Genomic DNA, 25,705 nt, shown 5'->3' with positions numbered 1-25,705 from the left:
TTCCGTAGGTATTTCCCGTCCTCCCTGCCACATACCTTTCTAAGTCCATGGGTGCAATAACGACTTCCCTTTCTTCGTATACTGTTTAACTACACGTGTCGTTATAGATACTTGGCCCAGTAATTTTCCTTCACTTTCTGTGGTGATTAAATCTCTAGTCGTGTCTCTCCAGAATTCGTCGACACTAAACATGATACCTCGAAGATATCTTGTGGTACGTTCGATACTCTTCATCTCTCTTTCTCTGGTTATATTGATGCTCACCTTACTTTGGCGCGCGTTCCTTACCGAAAGAATTCCCACAAAGCTAAAGCCAAAGCGTATGCATATGGAGATCGCTTGTCTTGGGACGTCTGTGCCTGGTCATAAATGAAGAAGCAAAACGTCAAGTGAGTAAACACGTCAAGGTGCGTGACCACAAACTGACGCCGAACAATGAGTGAATGACAGATGATAGGCCACTACGCACACGGATCGGTGTGTGTGTGTGTTTCACCATGGTCTTGTATCACGTGTTGGAATCATGATCGACAACTATTTCCCTCTCGGAAGAGAGCTCATATATGACCGATCTATGGGTAATGCTGACTTTACACGCGCACACACACCCAACTCCCCGCTCACGAGAGCTGGAGTACCAACCCGCACTAAAATTATTTCAGCCCTGGGCGTGATTCGAACCCGGGCTGCCATAGTGGCAGCCGGGAACTCTACCAACTGCACCACGAGTGTGTGTGCACGCGCGCGTGTGAAGAAAAAAGAGGATTTATGTTGTAAAGAATAATGGGTAATTTTTTTCACAGAAGTTGTGATATATGGGAGAACCTGAATGTCGAATAAAACGCGTGTAAATCATTTGCCGCGACGGCTACATTATCTTCCTACTTTCATAAAAAAACACCCACCGAGCAGTATATATATATACTACACTCGTGTTTCCTTCTTTCAACTAAAGACGGAGAGGTTTTGTTTGAAAAACTCGCAGAAATAAGAAACATGGCCCCAATACACTCAGGGATGCGGTGTCTCGGGTGATGAATAAAATTGTCTGGTTGAATGAAAAGTAGCATCTGGTCTGGTAAAAGATAAATATAATATATAATCTTGTTTCACGTACGTACCCCGCTCGAGAGGGGTGGGTAGACGTGAACAGGCACATGCATGCGCATACGTCTTGCTAGTGTATCGGATACCGTCTCGGGTTCCCTATCTTCAGGTTCCGGGTTCGACCCGCCCCCTTGGCATGGACATTTTTAAAAATAGAAATACACTGATACTTCAAGTTGTTACTGCCCTCTTGATTAAGAGGATGGTTTGTGTGCGTGTGAGTGTAAGTCACAATAATACCTATAGACTGAGCATTATATGAATCCAGAGCTCACACCCGGGAATGCAATAAACGCCGATCACAAGCCCAGCACGTGATCCAATGCCATTATGAATCACATGTGTGGGTTCCTGCTTGCCGAAATTCCCAGATCAATGCTTGATTGAATCACCACGCTTCCAACCACGAATCCAGATTCGCCCATCTTCCATCAGGTAGATTTTTTTTTAAGTTGGGTTAAGTTGGAATCGTGGGTACGTCGACTTATTGCAATGGCGAGCTAACGAAAGGGAGGTGGAACGGTGAGATTAAAAATGTTTCCTGTTGAGTAAAATGCTCATGGTTCTTACTCCGTTCTTTGTTGTATTTATCAGACGCTACATTTCGAATTGAAATGTCTTTTCCATGTACTCGTACATAGATGTTTGGCTTCCACTTATTCTCCCTCGTATCGTTTTCGGGAAGTAGTTTTTGTGAGAACTGCTAGATTTGAACTTTTTTTTTTTCGTTGTCTCTTGTTCCGTGGTTGGCTGCTGAGTGGGCGAGGGGAGGGGAGGGGGAGGGAGGACTGTGGCATTGGTTGGTGCGGCAGCCAACTTCCCCACAAAGTCTTCTGCCCTCGTCAACTCGACGTGTTTTCACAGCCACTTGCGAAAACACAGCACCACCAACACGCAACATGTATTTTCTCTTTTCTTCCCCGTCTCGCAACATGGGATGTTTTTAAATTTGGAGTAACTCTGATGGGCGTCGGAAGGGCTCGACGTTGGCAAGGTCCAGGTGATGACAATGATGATGATGACAACTGGAGTGAGAGAGGCGCAAGAACAAGGTTACACGTGTTTGTGCGTGCGCGCGCGCGCGTGTGTGTGTGTATGCGTGCGTGCGTTCGTGTGCATGTGAGAGAGAGAGAGAGAAAGGAAAGATGACGAAAAGTGCCAGAACGCGGATGTAAAGAATAATCAGAAATGAGACGAAAAGGACGAACGGTGCCACGGTTGGAGTCTGGCTCAAGGAAGGGGAAATGAGGTGAGAGGGATGAGATTCCGAAAGGGAACAGGCAGAGGGTGGGGTTGTCTTTGTGCAAAGACCTCTTTACGACAGAATGAAAGAGCTGAGCAGGTGCTTGTTGAGGGTGAAGTGGTACAATCGGATTCACCCGAACGTGCTACAGTGACTGGTAGCTTTTGCAAACCTACCAAGCGCGTTTCTGCACGTCGTGTATTTACGGTACGCGTAAATCTGCGAGGTCGTAAAGGTCTCACATCGTAAATCTATGATCCATAAATGAGACCAGCCATTGTAGTATTTGTAAGTGGTGACAACTGTACATCTACTTACTGAGGGAAAGTAAATGGAAAGCATGTGTTGGACCGAGGACAAGGATGAGGTCGCGGCCTATACGAGTTAGGATGAAAGTGCTGGTAAGTTACACTCCACAATAGCATTGACAGGTATTGGGAAAGGAAAGTTTGTAAGAAAACAACTTGCACGAAGGATATGTGTAGAGCGACAAACTGGGAAAATCTAGTCTGATACACAAGACGGAACACGATGTATGTTTGGGAAGAAGGGACGCGACATGACGTCATCAAAAACCGTTGTAATGTTTGAACGAGTTTCGCGGAAATGGGATGACAAGTTCGGGGAGATGTCCACAAGTGTAGAAGTATTGTTAAACTGCGGTTCATAACATCAGCAACCTTCTTCAGAAGTCGCATATTCCATACATTGTATACTCCAGGCCAGGTCTTGCGTACTGTGATTAATGTAGACAAGTGTCGGATCATGTAGACAAATTTCGCCACTAAACATATGCTCTTCTGGCCGTGTGCCCGCTCTTTTTTCTCTATCTTTCTCCTTTTCCTTTATTTCCTGTTCTGATTTGAACGTTGCCAATGTTCTGTTCTGTCGCTCGCATATCGTTGTGTGTGTGTGCGCGCGCGTGTGTATGGGCATACGCGTGTAAATTGTGTTTCGCGCGTGTAAATCTACGTGTGCGTGTGCCTGCGCACGTAGTGACGTGGCGGAAATGTGTACAAGGTCACCACGGAAAGAGTTGGCACTGAGTGATATAAAGGCCTGTAGCGGAGCACCCACTCGAAACGAAACTTCATCAGATAACGCACGCGTCTATGGACCCGCAGTGAGAACGGATCGTATGTCTGTATGGTGAACTTTTCAATTACGATCCCTTCTGCCAACCCGAGGCTTGAACTAAAACGACTGGGACCCAGTACCGTTGCGAGGCCGTTCCCCAAAAAATAAACTCGAAATATTCAAAGAGACGAGCTCTCTCAATAACATTGCTTGCAGGATTGGATCGAAGTCGATCAGATGCAAGCGTTATCATGTTCATTCATTTCCGTTTGCAATATGCCCGACGTGGCGAAGATGTGTTGTTCCATCTCAGGAGCTCCCCCCCCCCTTTCCTCCCCTCCCCATATCCTTTCTGCTGCCATCTGTGCTCAGCCCCCTCCAAGCCATCTGGGTTTAGTCCCCCCACCCCTTCCCCTCCCAACCATCTGGGTTCCACTGGCCTATACACGCTCCCAAGGAAGTTGAAGAAACGTGTGTATGTGTTTGTGTGTGTGGTATGTATGTTTGTGTGTTTATGCGTCACAGGGTTGGTTCCTTCTCACTTTTGTAGTTGTGCGGAAGTTCTCTCCTGCTTCTTCTCACCTCTTCGCTCCAGGGATAGGATTGGCGTCGTTTAGTTTCGGTATCACTTTTCATCCCTCCGTCGTTCATGTTGTATTGTTCTGCTTATCGGTCCTTTTTTACTGGCTCGTATTTCCTCGTGTGGCATTCCACGAGTGACGGATTCTCCCTCGGTGAAGCAGCTTTCAGTTCATAATAAGGCACACGATGACAGCGGCCTGTCCATCTAGTGACACGGCCGTCTGTTTTCTATTGGCAGCGTTGAGTTTCAAGCAGCGCGACACTGCGCTTGTGTCGTTCTTTTGTTTCTTTTCGAGAATTACGTCCTTTTTCATCCTCTGTGACCCTGTAGTTCCATTGCCGAGCCACTTTGTGATTTTTCTTCCCTCCCCACTTACTCCTCCTCCTCCACTCCCCCCACACTCTGCAGTCGTGTCGTCATTTTCATCAACTGCATCGACCTAATATCAAGATGAGTCGTCGCCTCCTTCCTTCACCTCGCCACTTCCAATGAACATCCACATCACCTTATTTCTGTTTCGTTCCATTGCGGCGTCACGGTGCTTTGGTTGTTAAGGCATTTATTCATGTTGCATTATAGGGTCTCTTGTATCGCCCCCAACTAGTCACACGTTGCTGCGCCCCACCCGTTTGAAATAGCTTACTTTACTTGCGAGTCGTATTTTTGGCACGCACGGCCTCGCATTTGTACTCCCACGCATGTTTGTTTGTGGCTAAAATGGATCTCCGTCGTCTTCCGCCTTCTTCTTCTGCAGTAGCCAATTACTGCTGCTGCTGCAGGCTTTCGCACTCGTAGATTTATTCGTTAGCGGAACCGACGCGATGTTCCTCACGCCCTGCCTTGGCGTCGTCGTCAGGTTTGATCAAGTGGCGCACCTTATTGTGTTTGATGCTGTTGATGCCACTGCCGAAGCACGCGCCACGGGCAGTTTTACAACCCTCTAATCGTGCACTGTATCATAATCCACCCTCAACGTGATTATAGTACCCCTAAACTCATGCAAGTCATTCTGGAGCGGCGATGTAGACCTGGAACTTGAGGGGAAGTGAGCGAATTTGTGTGTAGCAGGGAGAGGTCACTCGTACGAGAAGTGTGGAGTTGCTGGCTGGTCGGAGTAGTAGGTCACCCAAGGGAATGCGGAAGGAGGGTAGGTGCCGGAGGCGTATAGGGTGGAAGGAAGGGGAAATGGGAGAGCGGGTAGAGGGAGGGGGGACTGAGAGGCGGAAACTGAGGGGAAGTAGTTTAAGGAGAAGCGGCGGAATGACTGCTAGGAAGTAAGCAGGATCTGCATGGCGCCGACCTGGGAGCAAATGGTAAGTGGGAGTCAGGTGGATGTGGGGAGTTGGACTGCAGGAGGTGCCAGGCAAAAGGTGGGAGGAGAAAAGGAGCGGGTTAACGGAAGGTGGGAGATGGGCGAGGGAAGGGAGGAGACGGCAGGTGGCGGAGGGGATGGAGGAGGCGGTGGGTGGGTAGTGCGTGGCGCGGAAGAACGAGGACCATTGCTCCAAAGCCAAACCCGAAAATAGCGGCGTGCAAGAAGAGTTCCCGCTTTGCCATTCTGTGCACGTACACGTTCCTAGCGCCGTTCGCTATCCTCCCTCCCTCCCTCCCACCAGGCTGCTAGAAGCGGAGCCTCCGTAGGCTCGACGCTTGCTGCCACTTCACGCACTCATAAGTAATTACAAACGCTAATGCTTTCTGTTCAAGCAGTTGGGTTTTGTCCACGTGCTGGTTTGTGCTTAGTCACGTGTAGTCTTTGTTACCTACGGGCTAAGTCTGGTGTTACAACCAGTCAGATTCTGTTCGTTTCTGAAACTGATGAGGACTGACACTTGTTGCCAACACGTGAGTGTCAGATTCATGGTGTATTTGGAGTGCTCACACTTTACCATAGAAAGTTTAACAGTATTAATCATGTTAATAGGCACAAGAGAAAATGGAGGCGTATTGAAATAATAATATATATATATTCATTATTATTATATGAATCATATATTCATAATGACATACAATCAAATTGCAAGCCAGGAAAAATTCCCAAGGTAAAAATGAAGGTATTACAATTCCATTTTAGCTCCGACCAAGGATTTTGACCAATACAGGACATTGAAATTGGACATTGTAGGACTGACGAGTTCAGTGGTTCTCGACCTAAAAGGTCAGAGTTTCATAAAGGAAGTCACACACCAAAAGCGAATGCATAACGATTTTACCCAATGTTGAAGTAGTCTTCAGGAGACCAGAACAGCAATACATAAATAAAGGGTAAACGGGAAAATAGGCTAATCAAAAGGAAAGATCCTGTCAGGCAATTCTGCATCACTGGATATACCTGATATAGATTAAGCGTTCTAAAAGAACCATAATTCACAACATCGAAACTAACACGTAACTTTTTCGTAATTATCTGCCAAGTGACGCAAGACATCTGAGTTTGAAACGTCAACATTGACTCGAGACTGATGACGGGTATATTTTCAATCAAGTCGCACCGTGGTTATGACAATAATATTTACGTTACAACAGTGCATTTCAAGACTACCAAACACATTTCTAATCAAATAGAGTGATAACGAGCATGTAACTAGAAATGTAATCATTAGTTATAAAATGTGCGAACAAATGATACCATTGTTGTGACCGTTACGATTTGAATACAAATATAAGCCTGCCGATGCATGGGTTCCCTAGCATAATCATGCTTAGTCATTTTCACTCGGTCTATTCCAGCTCGTTGAGAAAAGATTGTTCTTGTGTGACGTATATTTTCGTGTGAATGAAACATATTATGTATGTGAATGTGTGTGTCTTTGTACCGCCACAGGGACTCGAACCCTTGGATGTGCGAATGCTTACTGCAAGGACGTTACCATTGTACACTTGATCGTAGAAAAGGATCGTTCTGGAACTTGACCTGACCATCCCTCACCGACACTCGTTCCACACATTATATATATATATATATATATATATATATATATATATATATATATATATATATATATACATATATATAGCGGCATCCACTTAATTCCATTACGTGTGCTATGAAAATCGATGAGGTGAGTTGTGACTACTGGCAAGAGTCGTGTAAATATTATAGATCATACTCAGTGAGGTAGATCACTTAAAAATGTAGACGTGTGTGTGTTAACAATTGGGAGATTTGGATAGGTTATATATATATATATATATATATATATATATTATATATATGTATATATATATATATTATATATGTATATATATATATATATATATATATATATATATATATATACAGTATATACATACCTGTGTGTACGAATGGTGATTTTTTTTTTCACTAGAAATCGACTGAAACTGAATTTTTTTTCAGATGCGATAAAACACGCTCGTAAAACCATTGTTCTTCTCTATGGTCCACAAATCAGTGTCACGGTGCGCTTGCGTGAACTCTTTATTTGTACGTGTGTGTGTGTGCGTGCGTGCGTGTGTGGAGAGGGAGGGTTGGGGGATCCGGGAGATGTTTATAAGTTTCCTGTCAACACGGGTGGGTGGGAGGGTTGTGGGGGGTAGGAATAGGCAGGGATCCAATGTTTTGACATTTGCAGAGGTCGTGACTGGATAGATGTCGTGGACCCTTTCATTACTGCCCCACAAATTATTGTTTCTGTGTACACGGCTGGAGCCAGGAACATGAATAGCGCTTGCTATGTTTATGAAATAAAGGTACAATTCAACACATCTGCCTCAACATCCCCCCCCCCACACACACACATACCACACCAGATTTGCTTGACCGTTCAGGCAGCTACATATGATTGGCGGGCGGGCACCGGCTTGAACAGCGACTCGACCGTATGAGACCCAGTTTTCATCTAGGAAGGGAAATAGCCTGACGATTCCTACAACAATGTCCATAACGTAAGTCATTGTCCTGTGAGGCAACAATGTGGTTCTTACGTCGGCATCAGTATTTGTGTGCAGCGGTGGTAAAATCTGTTGGTAAGACTGGGTCTTTGCTCTGTTGACTTCGATAGACAATATTACTAAAGGCAGACATCCTCAGCCTAATCACCGATGAATGCGGAACTGTGGGCAAATGTGCCCTTCATCTTGGAACGTCAAGTTTCGAGATGGATGGCAGTCTCCCATTGTCGGATCTACATCGACTGACAGAAAGTAGCACATCATATTTTGATACAGGAACCGACCTGCCAGTGTGTGTGTGTGTGTATGTTGGTTCACTGATATTGATGATAAGTCATATCATATTCAAATCGGAATTCACGACTTACGAAGTCACAGACGCTTTAGACCGGAATATCTGCTGAGACCACTGGAGGAGCAAGTAAGGTCCATAACTTCAAGCCTCTTGTAACCCTTGCCTTGCTGTATGGATGCGAACCTTGGAGCATCGCCAGGGCCTTGAGGGCGCACTAAATTGGCATCGACACACAGTCTCCTCGTGAAGGACTGACTCCTGGAACGGTGGTGTCTCGTATGTCGAGTCCAACCTCGGAGAAGAATACCTGGCCGAGGCTTCAAGGCAGACCCACACGCTGTCGACCCCGTTCACAAGGTCACCACGGAAAGAACTCAGAATGGGTAACCAAGGGGTTGTCTAAAACGGAAACGATGTAATTTGGATCGGGTGTCTCCCTGGGAGCTCCCCCTCACACTGAAGAAGTGTTTCGTATGATATAACCAACGCTTTTGTCCATAGGAGAGACTAAAGGAGGATAGTAGAAAGGATAGACAATAGAATTTGAAAGTTACCAAATAATTTTTTTCCAGATTAGACCGCAGTCACGAAAGATGCTACGTGACTCTGGTCTGTAAGGGTGGCACCGAAGTCCATTGTCGTATTCTTAGAATACAGACTGCATGAAACTTGTGTAAATATTCCATACTTTAGGATTATTGTCTCAAGAGTCAATAATACTATAAGCTGTCATATGTGTGTATGTGTGTATAACGGAGATGGCAGTTGTCAATTAATAGAAAGTGTGCGTAAATATTCCTACAAGATGCATACTGAAATTTAATGTAATCGATTAGGTATATTTACAAACCTAAAGTTTTTCTTCGGTTTCCATTATTTTGAAACTTAGTAATTGTCAATTAAAAATGTAAGTTTTCATTAACGAGATATCAGGGGTGGGGGATATTTAGCTATGTAAGTTAAACAAAGTTAGACGCCGTTGAGAAGGGAGACAGCATTAGTGAAAGCGTTCTAGACATAGACATCATTATTATATTTTTCAATAATCCCCAGGCTATTCTTTTCATTTTTCGTGGCATTCTTGGTAGCGAAAGAGAGCAACATAATTCCTTAAAGAAAGAGAGAAAGAAAGAACGAAGGAAAGAAAAAAAACTATATACCCCCATTCCCGTGTTTATAAGAGTCATCATCCCGTCACCTGTCGCATGAAATCGGCCCCAACGAACACGTGAAGCATTTCTTACAAATATTTTCGTCCGACCATATTTCAGTTGTGGCTATCATATATGTTCGCAGTGAATGGGAACTGTGCATGGTTCTATTTAATTTCAGCATGCTGTCGCCTTTCCTCTTAAATGAATTTAATACACAAATAAATTCATTTCTTCACATTCTCACACGACGTCTTGCTAATAATCAGAAATTGAACGAGCAGCATATTTTCCACGTGTATAGTGTATTGGATTAAGCAACCTAATTTTCCTTGTTCTTGGTTTCCGTTCTCACTCCTTCACCCCGTGGGAATTAAAAGCAGAATGAAAAAATAACAGTAGATTCAGTATTGATATATGTATACACATACACACACATATGCCCAGATGCACATAAACTAATATTATAGTGTAGCGTACACTATTTTTGTATGAATATGTAAGCTGTGTATAAATATGGTATATACCCACATGTATGTATATTTCGAGTGCATTTGAGTGTACGTGTGTATGCGTTTATGTGTGAATGTATATCCTCATGATACATGTGGTTCAGTGAGGGCAATATTTGTATCATGTCTGAACATCAAAAGTATTGAATAGGTCTGGGAAATGTCATTTGTGATTCACCGAATGAAATGCTTTGGTTGGCGTGTTCCGTACAGTACAGGTGTACTAGTAATAATTAATACACTCTGTAAACAGAGTATTCAAAGACCATACCCATAAATAGTACAATTTTCTGGCTATCCTTGTACACAACACGCATGTCCCATTCATGCATTACATGAGCGATGTGTACAGTGCATATCGTTCAGTTATGGTTAGAAATTCTGTAGATGCTTTGCACGAGACCAACTTAAATATTGTCCCAGTACCCTCCACGAGCGCATATAAAAATATCTTGTATATGAACACTATATTTTCCAAGCGAAACGCCCACGTGATGTCCACACGTGTTGTGTGCAGTCCGCTTTGCACTTCATTTCATATAAACCACGTATATACTATAGATAACTGACACACACAGTTGTCTATTATGAAGGTCATACACCACAATAGTATTAAGCCTACTTTGAATGGGCCCTTCCGTACCGATTGGCAGTTGTACTTCCATAACTATTGCCGTCAGGCAGTCTTATATGGGCACATCTCCAGTTCTACATGCATCATCTAGAAGCAGTGTCATAAATCATCATGGCCTGTCTGGGGACACGCCGCCTTATGCATGATGCATATGAAGTATCTTTGATACGTTTGAATGGCTGTGGTTGTAAATAGTCTGATATCAATGTAATCAATTCCACTATACTGATTAGGTGCTAGCATATATAAGCACTGATCTACCGCATCTCAAATGTCCGCCGTTGTGGAGTGCGATTGGAACGTCATGAAAGTATTTTTGTGCTGACCGGTAATTGAACCCGGACCTTTCCAAGCCACGTTACCCGCTGCTCCACGCTGGTACTTTAGTACTTAAAACTCGCGTAGACTCTGTTTTAAGGATAAAATATTTATGTATTCATTACATTTACTACCGATCTGCATATGCATAGTAATACACTCCCTTTTTTCCGAGTGTCTCACGCTTACTCGCACGTGACTTCTGGCCTATCACATGACATTCTTAATGAGGCGAGGCTTGGCTTTGGTTGTTCTTCCTATGAAACCCCCATGCAATATACGAACAAACACCTCTGCATTTTGCACGTGATATTCCGTTTGTTCATGAATCAGAGCAACATGAAGTCAGTCCAGACTTAATTAAGCTGTCAACGGAGGTGTATTAATCGGACTGTAAGGTAATAGTGACCGTTGGCAGGGGATCTGGCGCGCAACGGACGGACGAGTCCATTCGAGGGATCCGGTGTAACGCAAGGACAAGGACGGCAAATTGGCTGTGTGCTCGCCATCCCTCTTTCAACTCCTCTTCCGCCCTCCCCCATCGTTTCTTGCGGAATTAGCCCGGCCACTGGTGTCTCTACTTCATTAGACACTGCCTGATTTATTTCTAGACTGTAACGTATGTCGAGGGTAAAGAAACGAATGACTTGGCTCCATTAAATGCAAGCTAGACGAAAACCCGACATGTCTTCCACAGTGTTGACGTCGTGGGCGCTTTCTCCAGAAATTTGATATAATTCGAGGCATCAGCTGAATATTTTCGCATAATTGTAGAAAGTTGCGAATTTATAGTGCAGTCTCGGGGTTTGGAATATCTGGCGCTCATGCATAAAGCACAGGTGTGGCTGTACTTCATATTGTATGTTGTACGTTGATGGCACTTTGGTATATTTTCTGCTAGAGTTTTTGGGTTCTGTTTACCCATTTATTTTGCAATATTAATAGTGAATTAGAATTGGCCCATCTAGGCGATTAATCTAGTATCTATATATATATATATATATATATATATATATATATATATGTATATATATATGTATATATATATATATATATATATATATATATATATAATGACGTTTGGATGAAATATAGACAATTCTCGCTTGATCACGCTGATTTCACGATGGGCTTTAGGGGAAGGAGGAACGTGTATGTTATTTGCCTATTTGTTACTTGTTTTCGTGAAATGCACGTGGAGGCATTGTATATGTATTGTATGGTTGGTACTATAGTGCAAGAGAAATATTAAGCCGTACACGAACAGCGTGCATATAAAATAATCTGGCCGCTGTTTTCAACATGCGATACATGTAAAAATAATGGCTGTATTCAAACTAGATATATAAACCACACGTTTAGGTGACTGCATGTGTTAAGGCATGTTTACTGGGTGTGGTATTATGTAGTATTGGTTCGTCGCACTCCACACAAATGACATCATGTTGTCCTATAAACTCCATTGTACTTGAGTTCATTGACAACGTATATATGACCTGTAGACTTGGCATTAACGAGTCTACAACAGCATGTATAACTCACGTAACGCGGCATGGAAAGCCACATCACCCATGGACTTGTCAATAACGACTTAACGACGTCTCTTAATGAATCGCGTAGCGTTTCCTTGCACACTCAGAAAACTTCTCCACTTCCTCACCATGACTACAAACTCTTCTCTGTGGAGATTCACCGTTTTTTATTAACTTGTGACCAAGGCCTAGGGAATGGGTTGGCTGTGGCATACGTAACAACATTAAACAACTTTATTCAGATGAGCATGGGACCTACTACCTGAAGAATGCCTCGAGAAATCGGTGTTATTTCTACGTAAGTACCAGTGTCATGTACCTTTCTGACACATGTGCTACACCTGGGACCATTGTGTCTTAAGCAAACATCGGTTAACAGATGAGGTTGTTTTTATGTTTTATGGTTGCTTTTGTATCGTAAATTTGCTGCTTGTCCGTTCAGGTTCGGTATATTTGCGCAGGCATGTACCTCTGGGTCAGATTACGCTCAGAACAGTTTGGTGGAGAGTACATAAATTAAATGCGTTTCCCACATACACTCCATGTGAACGTCAGGAATGTAACAGATGAACTACGTCTTTTATGAAAAGCAGCATCTCGGCATTTCTGCATCACAGACTGCATTACCATACTTCCATCACTTTTGTATTGCTTAGTCGGCTCTCTCCCCGCAGTATACATTCCCACACGAGCACCAGCCAAGTACTCATGTTTGGCGACCGAACGGCCTTTCGTGAATATTCCACGTACATTCAAGTCTGGCATAAAGATTACACACGCCTTGACATATTGCATGCATATGTTTCTCTCGCATTCTCATGCATAAACACATTGCCGCTAAATATATTTCACGTGGATGCGTCCGTGGGAATGAGTAATATCTATTGTAGTATTGAAAGCTTAATGCATTGGGATCAGTCTAAATATATTCTGTTTTCGTAACAATTATACTTGTGTGTATGTCGTACTCTAATTCCATACTAACGAGGCGTGTCACCTCGTCTACGCATACATGCTAAAAATTCTACTTTCAAAACATGCACACTTGGTACAAATGAAGCGCGTCAACCAATCCATACAACCCCGTGGAGAACATAATTCTTATGGCAAGCCTGGGCCGGGCTCGACAACCCGTGACGCCAAGACATTGCCCGAAGGGTGAGTGAAGACGACACCCGGCGCACCTGCCTGCCTTCCTCTCCTTAGCCCGGGAGGGAGGAAGGGAGAGAGCGAGCTACCGCTTTCGGCCTAACACATCACTGCGCACGCCGAATGCAAGAATTGTGATTTACTCAGGACCAACTGGGGGTCCCTTCCCGCTCTGCAGATGCTGCTGTCTCCGCCTTAGTATGGTTTTGCATATTTTTCACATCAATCAACGTTTCTTACAACTGCAGCATTCCTTATAAAAGTGCAAGATATATGCATTTCACGATTGCATCGAGCCGTGTGTTCAATATCAAATGGGTCTCCTGCACGCACGGGCACACACACACATACACACACACACACACACACACACACACACACACACACACACACACACACACACACACACACAGCATTACCCATAGATCGGTCATATATGAGCACGGAGTTCTCTTCCGGAAGGGTAAAAACTGTCGATCACGAGTTCAAAACGTGATCCAAGACAATGGTGAATCACACTCACGAACACACACACACACACACACATATATATATGTATATATATATATATATATACATATATATATATATATATATATACATATATATATATATATATATATATATATATATATATATATATATATATATATATATATATATGTGTGTGTGTGTGTGTGTGTATATACTCACAAGTATACACACACACGGACATGCAGTATGGGAGTGGATACATTCATACTCAAAACACATTAGACATTTATGTAGATGCACATTCCCCTGCTAATATATTTTCCAGTTTCTTAGCTCATACACTTGGTGAAAGTCACAGTTAAAATCATTGACAATCGGTAGAAGACCCTTATCAGAGAAGTGCCTGTTTGACGGTTCCTGTCAAATAACGCAGTCGCTTTCCAGACACTTCCGCGAAACCGCACTTGTGTACTCAGACGATTTTTGCCACACAGGTCACGTAAACATGCGCGCACTTGGCGGGCAGGCGGGTGGAGGAAGGGGAGGAAGGACATGGCGGGAAAAGTGGATAGGCTGGCTCGACTGCCATTTCAAGTAGGTCGGAAGCTGGGGACTTCTGTGTGTGTGTGTGTGTGCGCGCGCGTGTGTATATATGTGTTTATGTATATATATACGTATACATATAGTATATATTATATATATATGTATATATATATGTATATATATGTATATATATATATATATATATATATATATATATATATACAATTTTATGCATACACATGCGTTCCTGTTGAATTTCACATACTCATATATATGTTCAGTCCATGGAGTCAAACGCTCATTTCTATGTTGCTCTCTTTTCTAAGAGTAACGATGCATTGGTTTTCGTTCTACTCGATTTATATTTCACTCGATTACGAAACAGTTCTTGGAGCGGCTTCTCTTTCCAGTTGCCACCGTCAGTAGCACGGTTACATGCGACTGGAAATATAGACATGGCATTCCTCTCAGAATCGGAAGACATCGGAACATCCGTTGGCACAGTCAAGACAAAAAAAAAAAAAACACTATCGGAAACGTAAGAGTGGCCGATCGCAGTGGAACCATACTGTAGGCCTACTGGCTTGGCATCTCGGGAGTTTGATTAGTTATTACAGAGCCCTTGCTCACACTGACGGACTGACTGACCAGCGGACAGGAAAGGACACTAGCTAGGTATCACTGGCACGTACCATGGTTGCGGTTGGCGGGACGGAAGGACGCACACTGCTGCAGGGCCAACGGGCGCCGTTTTATAGTTCCCTGCGCGGTGTCACACAGGAGGCTGGCGCCTACGCTCCCTCCTCCCTGCTCGCCTGCCTGTCTCCCTCCTACCCTGCCCTGCCACGCCCCTCCCTCTGTACCGCCCCCACCCCCCACAACCCCCACCCCTTCATTGCTCAACTCTCATCCTGCCCCCCTCCACTTCCACCCCCACTACCTAACGCTCGTCCCCACGTGCGCACGGGGTCGCCCGCCTGCTCTTGCTCTCTCGTTCGCTCGACGCCCCCCCCCCCTCTCCTCTCCCATCCCAGTTTTCCCGCCCTGCCCCCCCCCCCCACCTTCCAACCTTGTCATGTCGTCGGATCCCGTGCAGCTTTTGGCGGTAGAACACATATGCACCCGCCTGCTTCCCTGCTTGCCTACTTGCATACTTGCCTTTCGCTTCAGCCTGCTACCAAGACCAGCGCCTTCCACTTGATACCATGACCCAGATCAACTTCATGGTGACCCAGTTCCAGTTGCCAAGCCGGAGTCCCAGTTGCCTCTGGGCAGTAGCTCTACTTGGTACCAGCCAGGATCGAAGTGGCTTGCTCCTCGCTCCTCTTCTCTGCCACGTGAACAGAACTTGGTATTAGTTCACAACTGACACCACAGTCGGAAGAAAGAGTTGAATAAGCGAGTCTATATATTTCGATTGCTAACTGCAATCCTCTTCACTAGTACTGGAGTGGGATCAGACCCACATGCAGTCACAATCCTTGTTCCCACTGAGACCGCACTACTCAAAGACACACCGGGATAGGCCAGGTAAACACGACAGATGACATTTGTCTATTGCCCGGGTGCCTCACACAATCACACGCATGTAGATGGGGAACTTCAACCAGGAGCCGGGAAAGGTTTCCTCCTTGAGGCTGTCACTACAGTCCAGTGACACTGAGAGCCAACGACAACAATAACAGCCACGCTCTTCTTGCAGAATGAATTTGTATGGTGTCACTAGGCTTTACCATCCATGTCCAGAACATGATCTGTTTACACGCTGGGCTTAGTCGTTCTCCCCCAGTTTGGTTGAGGCATAGTTTCTGTAGGCCAAAGAAAGACAAATGGTTGAGAGAGGCGTAGAGAGTCCAGGATGGCGCAGAAGTATTGTATTCTTGTACAGTTCGATGAAATGGGTGGGAGTGGTTTCTATGCCTTTTTCTTTTTGGCTACCCACCGTGTAAGGGGAAAAAAGCCTTTGGTATATGTATGTAATTCGACTGAATCTCCAATCCTTCTCTTCTTAGTTCCTCTATCGATGGCCTTTACGATTCGGCACTGCCGAAAACCTTCCACATTGTTCTAGCATCCTTATGTCAAGACCACGTTTTCCATGATGACGCTGTCGAGAAGACCTTACCTCCGAGGAAAACGCGTTTTCTTCCTGTTGGAAATTCACTCCGCCACGAGTTCTGGAGTCGGGCAACTGAAACTGAACCGTAACATATAAGAATAGTGCTTTGGTGATGCTTGATAGCACATTTTTCGGGTACAAAATAACTTTTATTGTAAGAGAAGTGCTGCCTGTGTATACAGACCGAAACGAATTTTTCCAGTAACGAGGTACGTGTTTGCATAGCCCTGATGCTCTGCGGTGGGTCAGGACTCTCTGTCCGGAGCCCCGGTACAACAACCTTCGTCGGTTGTCGTCACGATCGACCCCGATTCTAGTTCCGAGTCTTGGGCATTGAACTCCACGAGGCTCAGAATTCGGATCCCGGCGAGCAGGGAGGGCAGTTAATCTTGTCATTGCTAACGTCACCAGGACCGCCACAATTTTTGTTTGACATCCGTCTGCACCTTTTCCATCGATATATTTGTGTTTGACACACACACACACACACACACACACACACACACACACACACACACACACACACACACACACACACACACACACACACACACACACACACACATATATATATATATATATATATATATATATATATATATATATATATATATATATATTGAAGGAGGGAAGAGGAAGACACGGGTCTAGGGCCGAGTTTATTCCTGACCGGTTTCGCGAAACTGATCAGGAATAAACTCGGCCCTAGACCCGTGTCTTACTCTTCCACCTTCCTCAAACCTGTCACAATATGTGTCTACATATATGTATATGTATATATATATATATATATATATATATATGTGTGTGTGTGTGTGTGTGTGTGTGTGTGTGTGTGTGTATAATATTATATATGTATATGTATATATAAAAAAATATATATATCTATATATATTTATATATATATGTTGATCCACCTTCATCAACTTGTATAATATACCAACATATATATATATATATATGCTCATGAAACAAGGATGCTGCCATTTAGACTCTCCTACGCTTTCATTTTCCATTTCCCTTTCCCTCTCCCATGCCACGTTTTTGTCTTCAACACTGTTTTGTAGTGTACTCTCATGACATTATGTATTGAACTTCGAATTGGTTTCGTAATTTCATGTCAAAACCTGTTATGGTGATAGATATCGTTGTCACAACCTTCATTATCGTCATCCTCCTCCTCATCGTCATCGTCCGTATACAGCCTCAGGGTGATTCCGAGGATAATTAGATTTGACAACCAGTAGGTAGTCTACCTTTGATTGCAGTCATGGTTTTGTCATGTTCGCGCGGCACTTTGTATTATTTCACTCTTCTCAGAGTTGCTTTTTGGAAAAAAAAAGTCTTCACGTCTTGCTCGATTTTCGTTTCACTTTTCTTCCACGAGATGACAATAATTTCACATTATCTTCCGAACTCCGATCCAGGATGCCTTCTACTCATCTCTCCCTTCTTCAGGTCCAAATGTTGTCTTCATCCACTTCACTCATCCATCTTTTATCCCGTCCGTACCGTGTGGAATTTTTCTCCAATGTCACACCCACCCCCCATCCCCTAATCCACCCCCAACCCCCTAACCCCATCCCACCCCCAACCCCCATCCAACCGAATCCCCTAATCCAACCCCCAGCCCCATCCCCTCATCCAACCCCCCAACCCCATTCCCCCATCCAATCCCCCCCACTCCCATCCTCCACCCCATCAGTACCAGTGGTAGTAATCCGTTTAACTCAACATCCCTTCTTCGGGGGGATTTCACTAATCCTTGTGTTCTGGCTGTCACAAGACGGCATTCTTATTCATTCCCGTGGATGCTGATGCCGCCAAGAGGGATGTTGACTGCCATAAGAATGAAAGAGACTGCAAGAGACCATAAGGCCTACACTAGACAGTTCCATGTCCATTACCACCTGCCATCCCCATCCATAAATTTATATTACCTTCGTTTTATAGTTGCAGTGTTCATTACATGAATACTAAGTCTATTCCATTCGTTAACCACTATGTAGGTAAACCAGTTTATGCCTATTTCTTTCTTAAACCTAAATTTATCCAGTTTAAATCCATTACTGCGAGTCCTGCCTTGCAGTCTCAATATGATGATCTTGTCTGCATTATCCTTGTTCAAGCCCTTGACCCATTTGAATGCCTCTATTAGATCACCCCGCATTCTACACTTTTCCAGAGAGAGAGAGAGAGAGGTTCTCATTGGTGAGGTGCCGTGAGAGTTGGGGTCCTTCCTTCCGTTTGTTCCAACTCCCGCTGAGCTGTTTTGCTTGTCTTCGTGGCACTTCTTCAGTAAGGAAAGGACCAAAAAACACATATGAATTACAGTGAAAGAGTATGTCGACTGAAGACCTTTTGGCTCATAAAGAGGTCTGATAAAAAAAAAGTAAATTCATAAATAAATAAATGATAGATTAAAGATATGGTAGTTCCTTTGTCATAAGTGCCATGCATACCATCCTCCGCTTTCAAATCGTCTTTATCCACCCCTCTTCACCGTACGTCATAGCGGCGCCAGGTCCTTCGGCGCCAGGTCCTTCACCGATCTTTGCATTCCCCGAGGCTACTTCTCCATGTTTACTCTCTCATGCCCTGTGGTGTACAAGAACTACAGCAATACCTATTCCGCTGACGATGCATCATCAATACATTTTCGTTGTAAAAAAGAAGTCTCACGGCAGGGCGATTGATGTGTACAGGAAGATGTTAAGAAACAGCACAGGACACACTTGCAAAGGTGCAGTGGCTCGGAACCATGTGACCTCCAAGGTTTCAGAAATCAATGAAATTCGGCCGGAGAGAGGGGGGGGGGAGTTTTAGTCGCTTCACTCACACACCTGTTCCCACTCCCCATGGTTCCTCTGAACAGGATCCCATGATGCCTCCCTTCCCATCCCAAACAGCACTCGACTTGCCCCATCCATTAGTTCTGCTGGCGTCGCCTTCCTTCGTCTCTTTCTTCCCTAGTGGAGGTAAATTCCCCGAGTGGTATCAACACAAGCGTGCCACAAACCCCGCTACAACTGAAAGTGACGCTCACGAATTATATGGCGTCTCTATCGCGATACTTTGCTGCAGACTGGGAAGGTCTTATAGACGGTTTGGAGCCTACGCCAGGAGGCGCTGAGCAGGGTCTGTTGGGGCAGGACCAGACAGACATTGAAAAAAGTGCAGGATTCAAACCCGCAGATGCGAGGCCATTGCACTTCCCACCAGCGCACGGGGAATTAAGTACAGAATTAGAATATTTGAAAAGTAATCCAGTTTCTTGCCACGAGCTTTGGAATTCGGCTGTGTTCAACAGTCTCTTGAGTTCACGGCCATTTGCTCCCCCTCCTCCTCACCCCCACCACCTATCTCGCCTCGCCCAGGGCGAGAATCCATTTACCATATACTTCAAGCACCTTTCACCAGTCCCCCTAGCACACACGACCCTTCTCCCCTTCTTCCTTTCCTCTTCACCCTCTTTGGCAGTATCAGTTCACTTCCACAGATATTCCCTTCGTCGAGAAACCAGCTACATTCCCTTCCGTTTACTCATTTGTTCATTTGTTCTGTTATTTGTTCATCATTCAGTGTCGTGTTCTTCTTGGTAGTCTTCACTCCCTTCGATTGACCACTTCATTCTCTCGGAGATTCTCGCCTGACTTCCGTCAAACTCGGTGACGCGCCTTGTTGTATGAGGGACTGCATAACTGCACCGACGCTCGTGTACGCACGCACACACACAAACACACACACACACACATACACACACGACTCGGTGGCATAGTTGGTAGAGCGCTGAACTGGGAAGCAGAAGTGCTCCCAGTACCCAGTTCGAATCCTGCCCAGGGCTGAAATTATTTCGGTATCGCTGTGCCTCGGGTCGTTACTCTGACTCTCGTGGGCGGGGAGTTGGGGGTGTGTGTGTGTGCAAAGTCATAGCATTACCAATAGATCGGACCTACGAGCTCTGAGCTCTCTTCCAGGAGGGAAATAGCTGTCGATCACGAGTCCAACACGTGATCCAAAGACCAAGTGAATACACACACACGCACGAATACACAGACACGCGTGCTCGAGCGCTTTTTTATTTATTTTTTCTTCTGTTCTTTTCTTTGTTTAAGAGCGACCAACATCCTCTCCACTCCGGATATGCATGCGTAAACCCAACTGCCATTGAAGGAGTTTAAAAATTAATAATTATTATTATTATTATTATTATTATTATTATTGTTGTTGTTACATAATAATATTATTATTATGATTATTATTATTGTTATTATCATTATTGTTATTGTTGTCGTTGTCATTGTCATTGTTATTGTACTAAAAGGAATAGTTGGAGTGGGAAGCACGCCAAGACAATTTGGAAGAAAAATAGAGAAGAAACATAGAGGGGACAGAAGGAGGGTTTGAAATAAAGAATATAAAAGACAGTATGGTAAAAAGTCTGACACATTCCTGTAGAATTAATCTGGGTAAACAAACGAGCGCGCGCGCGCACACACACACACACACACACACACACACACACACACACACACACACATTAATCAAGACAACGCAACCTCACTCACCCACCCAAGTGCATGGCTCCTGCAATGTTAAAACTGTTGTTCAGGACTTAATAGGTTATCATCTGTTTCCCTGGGCTTACTTCAGACTTGATAGTCACCAACCACATCTTGTAGTCTCCATACACCGGACGGCTGTCATAACTGAACGAGTGCTACTTCAGTTCCTGCCAGGTTGGTCTAAGTAGAATAAATCGCCACATTTTCCTGACTTCTTTTTATCTCTCCATGACTGTAGTTTGTTTTTGACCATTCCTCCCCCACCCCCTCTCTCTCTCGTTCTTAGTGTATCTATGGCAAGATATTAAGGGTCGAACTTGTCCTTCCTCGAAAAAGAGAAAGAAAGAATAAAGTGTAAATGTGAGGAGGTTCCGTTTCCCCTGAGGTGCTTGAGCTCTCTCCCACGTCGCCGTCGTTCTGCTACTGGACACATTTCGATGACAACGGTGGCGGTGTTGTCGTTGTTATCATTTTGATTGTTGTTGTAGTTGTTGATATATTTGCTGTTATTATTATCTATTAGTGTAACTTATTATTTTTCATTACTATTATCATTATTGATAATATTATTAATAATATTATTATTATTATCAATTACCATCATTATTATTATTGTTGTTGTTGTTAATATCATTATCATTATTGTTATCATTATTATGATTATTATCATCATCGTTACTATTATCATCATTAATACTATTATTATTATTTTATTCATTTTAATAATTATTAATATTATGTAATTGGCGACCTTTCGTTGGAAGCGGGGGGAAGTGGTGTAGGCGCGTCTTGTAACCTCGACTATTTTCGTCTCGACTTCTTCACTCCTCCCGAGCGAGTCGAGGAATTCCTAAAGGCCATCTATCGGAGAGTAAACAAAACAAAACGTATCGGAAGTGAAATAAATAAAACAAATCTAACTAATTCCATCCCTACGGGGTGGTGGTAGTCACGAACAAATATTTGGACTTATCCGGAGTTTTTCATGATGCATAATTTAAATTCTTTGGGTGTCTTTTTTATCCAAGAAAATTACCTAATTGAACTGTAGTTTGGGTCAAACATTTTGCTCGTGATTGTAATTCGGTCTTTTATTTTGGCTACCGGGTTCCACTTTATTATCTCAATCCAATTTCTTTTCTTTTTCCATTTCCCACTTCTTCGTATGTATATATATATATATATATATATATATATATATATATATATATATATATATATATATATACATACATATATATTCTCCCGCCTCCTTTTTCTTGTTGTTCCACTTCGCTTTCCTCTCCTTATTCTTCATCTTCTCATTTCTCTCTTATTTTTCTTCTTCTTCCTCCTCCTTATCCTTCCGTTCGTCTAATTCTTCTTCCATGTTTCCTTCCTCTCTTTTTTCTTCCTCTTCATTTCTCCTCTCATTTTTCTTCCTACTCTTCTCCTTATCCTTCTCGTCTTCTCTTTCTTCTCTCTCTTTTCTTCCCTCTTTTCTTTTCTTCTCCTCCACTGTTTATTCTTCTTATTCATATTTCTCCTCTTATTTTCTTCTCCCTCTTCCTCCTCCTCTTCTGCTTCTTATTTCTCCTCTTAAAATTTCTTCTCCCTCTTCTCCTTCCTCCTCCTCTGCTTCTTCTGCTTCTCATTTCTTCTCTTATTTTTCTTTCCCATCTTCTTCCTCCTCCTCCTCCTCCTCCTCTTCCGCTTCTCTTCCAGTCCAGGGCAGGGTCCAATGCTCCCCCTTTAAAAAAAAAAAAAAAAAAAAAAAAAAAAATCGGTCAAAAGCTTTAGAATAGGATTTTTTTATTGACAACTTATATATTATAATTATTATTACTTATCTGTTTATTTATTATTATTTAGTGTTTGTTTATTATTTATTTGTTTCTTTGTTATCACTATTTATTTATTTTTCCGCATCTGGCCTAGTTATCGACCAAAAGGTCTCCTGATGGCATGTTTCTTTATAATCCTTTGTAATCCGTTTGCCCTGGAATAACCATCCTCCTCACTTCTGGGGAGGAGGGCGAAACCCCCCACCCCCCCACCCCACCCCTTTTTTATTTGGGGAAGGGGTTGTCAATTTGTGATACATGTTTCATGTGCTTATTTTATTCATAAATAATCGGCTCGGGAACCGTTATTTGATATATATATATATATATATATATATATATATATATATATATGTATATTTATATGTATATATGTATGTATATATATATGTATATATATATATATATATATATATATATATATATATATATATATACAACACACTTTAATTCTAAGCCATCAACATCGAGAGACTCGAGGAGGCCAACATGCAGAAATTGAAACGTGGTACAGCCAAGGACTCGAACCTGCGCTAGCCCGTGACATGTGTTATCTCTCTTGATGGCGCAGTCGGTTAAGTCCCTAATACTTGTCATGTGCTAGCGCAGGTTCGAGTCCTTGGCTGTGCCACGTTTCAATTTCTGCATCTTTGCCTCCTCGAGTCTCTCGATGTTGATGGCTTAGAATTAAAGTGTATTGTGGTTGATAAAAATGTATATACGTATGTTCACTGGGACCCATTCAGTGTTGTACACACACACACACACACACACACACACACACACACACACACACACACATATATATATATATATATATATATATATATATATATATATTATACGAATGTTACTTGGTTAAGCATTCAGAACACGTTTCTCGAGAAGAAGGGGAGGGAGGAGGGTGGTCACGACCCCACCCCCTCTCATTTCCCCGTCAGATTAAAGCTGTTCTGTGAACGTGCCCAATAGGTCTTGCTTTGATTACAAAAAATACTCACTAGTTAATTATTTTGGGAGGCTTATAATCTCGTACAGAGTTGGACAGTTACGAGATCGAACTGTTTCTTCTGTGATTTGATCTTCGCCTTGGGATTTGGTTGTGTTAGTTCTTGTTTTGTGTACAAGCTAGGCTCGTAAAAAGTATTGTGTACTTATTGTACGTTGGACAATAGTCTGCTGTAGACTTCAATAAAGCTTGTATGCAAAATAGTCATATCCCATATATATATGTATATATATATATATATATATATATATATATACATATATATATATATATATATATATATATATATATATATATATATATGTGCACCGAATGGTCCCCAGTGAACAGATTCGCATCTTTTCAACCACATTAATTCAGAGTCGAAACTGACGAGCTCGATGGAATCGTACATACTGATACGTGGTGAAGCTGAGGACTCGAACCCAGCTCAGACGTAACAATTGACAGTGACTTAGCCCAGTGCGCTATCAAGAAAGCTCTTATGATAGTGCAGTGGGCTAAGTCACCGTCACTTGTTACGTCTTAGCTGGGTTCGAGTCCTTAGCCTCATCACGTATCAGTTTCCGTATATATGCTTCCGTCAAGCTCCTCGTCCGTCTCGACTGTGATGGCATGCATATATATATATATATATATATATATATATATATATATATATATATATATGTGTGTGTGTGTGTGTGTGTGTGTGTGTGTGTGTGTGTGTGTGTGTGTGTGTGTATTTGTTGTCGGATCAGCCCCAAAACGTGGGGTATAATTTGTAGACAAAGAAATGCAGATGAAGAATATAATGCCAGTGTGTACCTATGGAAAGGTCACTTTTCATCATCAGCATCATAACCATCCCTCACAGAACAGATTCTTCATTTTCCACTACCACCTCTCATTCCATCCTTTTTCTCGTCTTCCTTCTTATTTCTTATGCACATAGACCCAACGCTTCTGTGGAATTCCAATTTTAGCTGTTTAATGTCTTTCTGCTGGCGACAGGCAGGGAGTATTGAGACGGTGGGGGGGAGGCGAGGCGTGGAGGTGGGGGATGTACTAGCGTGTGGGATAATGAGTTACAATGGCCAACTGAGAGATCATCAGCTATGTGCATCGTTTTCCCACGAACAGGAAGCAGTATCTTATTTTACTCATTGCGCATGCGCGCATTCCCCCCCTCACCCCGCCCTGCTTATAGATGTTTTCGTTCTATATTTGAGGGTAAGCCTTCAGCTGAATAAAGACGCCTGGCAGCTAGCCGGGAAGATGAGATGCTCATAGGACATCATTGTGGAAATGGTATCAAAATCACAAGCCGAAGAGAATCATCTGGTGTCTTACATAGTGTGGTTTTTCGTATCGATAGAATTAATTGCAACCAGTGACACATTCCTCGAACTGTTTCCAGTTCCTAGACTCATGTGAAACAGTAGAAATTACCTGTAGAAGATAGCCGTCGTTTATAGGTTCGATTCCAACGTGCATGAGATTTTTTCAACTGATCTTATCTATGTCCTCCACCCCCTCCCTCACTTTCTCGCTTCACTCCTCACGGGTACATCATGCCTTCTCATTGGGTAGATTCTCGTACTAATTGTTTAATAATTTTCTTTTATTTTCTATTTCATTTATTTTTTGTGTGAAATGGCAATTCAGTATCCCTTTACT

At 43.1% G+C, this 25,705-nt stretch overlaps 2 protein-coding genes across 9 annotated transcripts in view; one reads left to right on the top strand and one right to left on the bottom strand.

The window, feature by feature from the left end:
* Positions 1 to 15,337, bottom strand: part of LOC143020697 (troponin C, isoallergen Bla g 6.0201-like) — a 31,682-nt gene extending 16,345 nt beyond the window's left edge. The window contains exon 1 of one of the 2 annotated variants that reach the window (XM_076177348.1): positions 15,223 to 15,337. In XM_076177348.1, the coding sequence (XP_076033463.1) occupies positions 15,223 to 15,225 (3 nt within the window). In that variant the 5' untranslated portion in view covers positions 15,226 to 15,337. Of the gene's footprint in view, positions 1 to 4,009; positions 4,094 to 15,222 lie in introns of those variants that run through there. The other variant, XM_076177346.1, reaches the window with a different exon arrangement.
* LOC143020695 (glutaminase liver isoform, mitochondrial-like) overlaps positions 1 to 25,705 on the top strand; it is a 210,949-nt gene that overhangs the window by 108,830 nt on the left and 76,414 nt on the right. The window lies entirely within an intron of this gene.

Source organism: Oratosquilla oratoria, chromosome 40 (assembly GCF_046742065.1).
Source record: "Oratosquilla oratoria isolate Oo_2021 chromosome 40, ASM4674206v1, whole genome shotgun sequence".
In the NCBI taxonomy this organism is placed as follows: Eukaryota; Metazoa; Arthropoda; class Malacostraca; order Stomatopoda; family Squillidae; genus Oratosquilla; species Oratosquilla oratoria.
The sequence above is the reverse complement of the archived record's forward strand: the minus strand, read 5'-3'. Positions and strand labels throughout refer to the sequence as shown.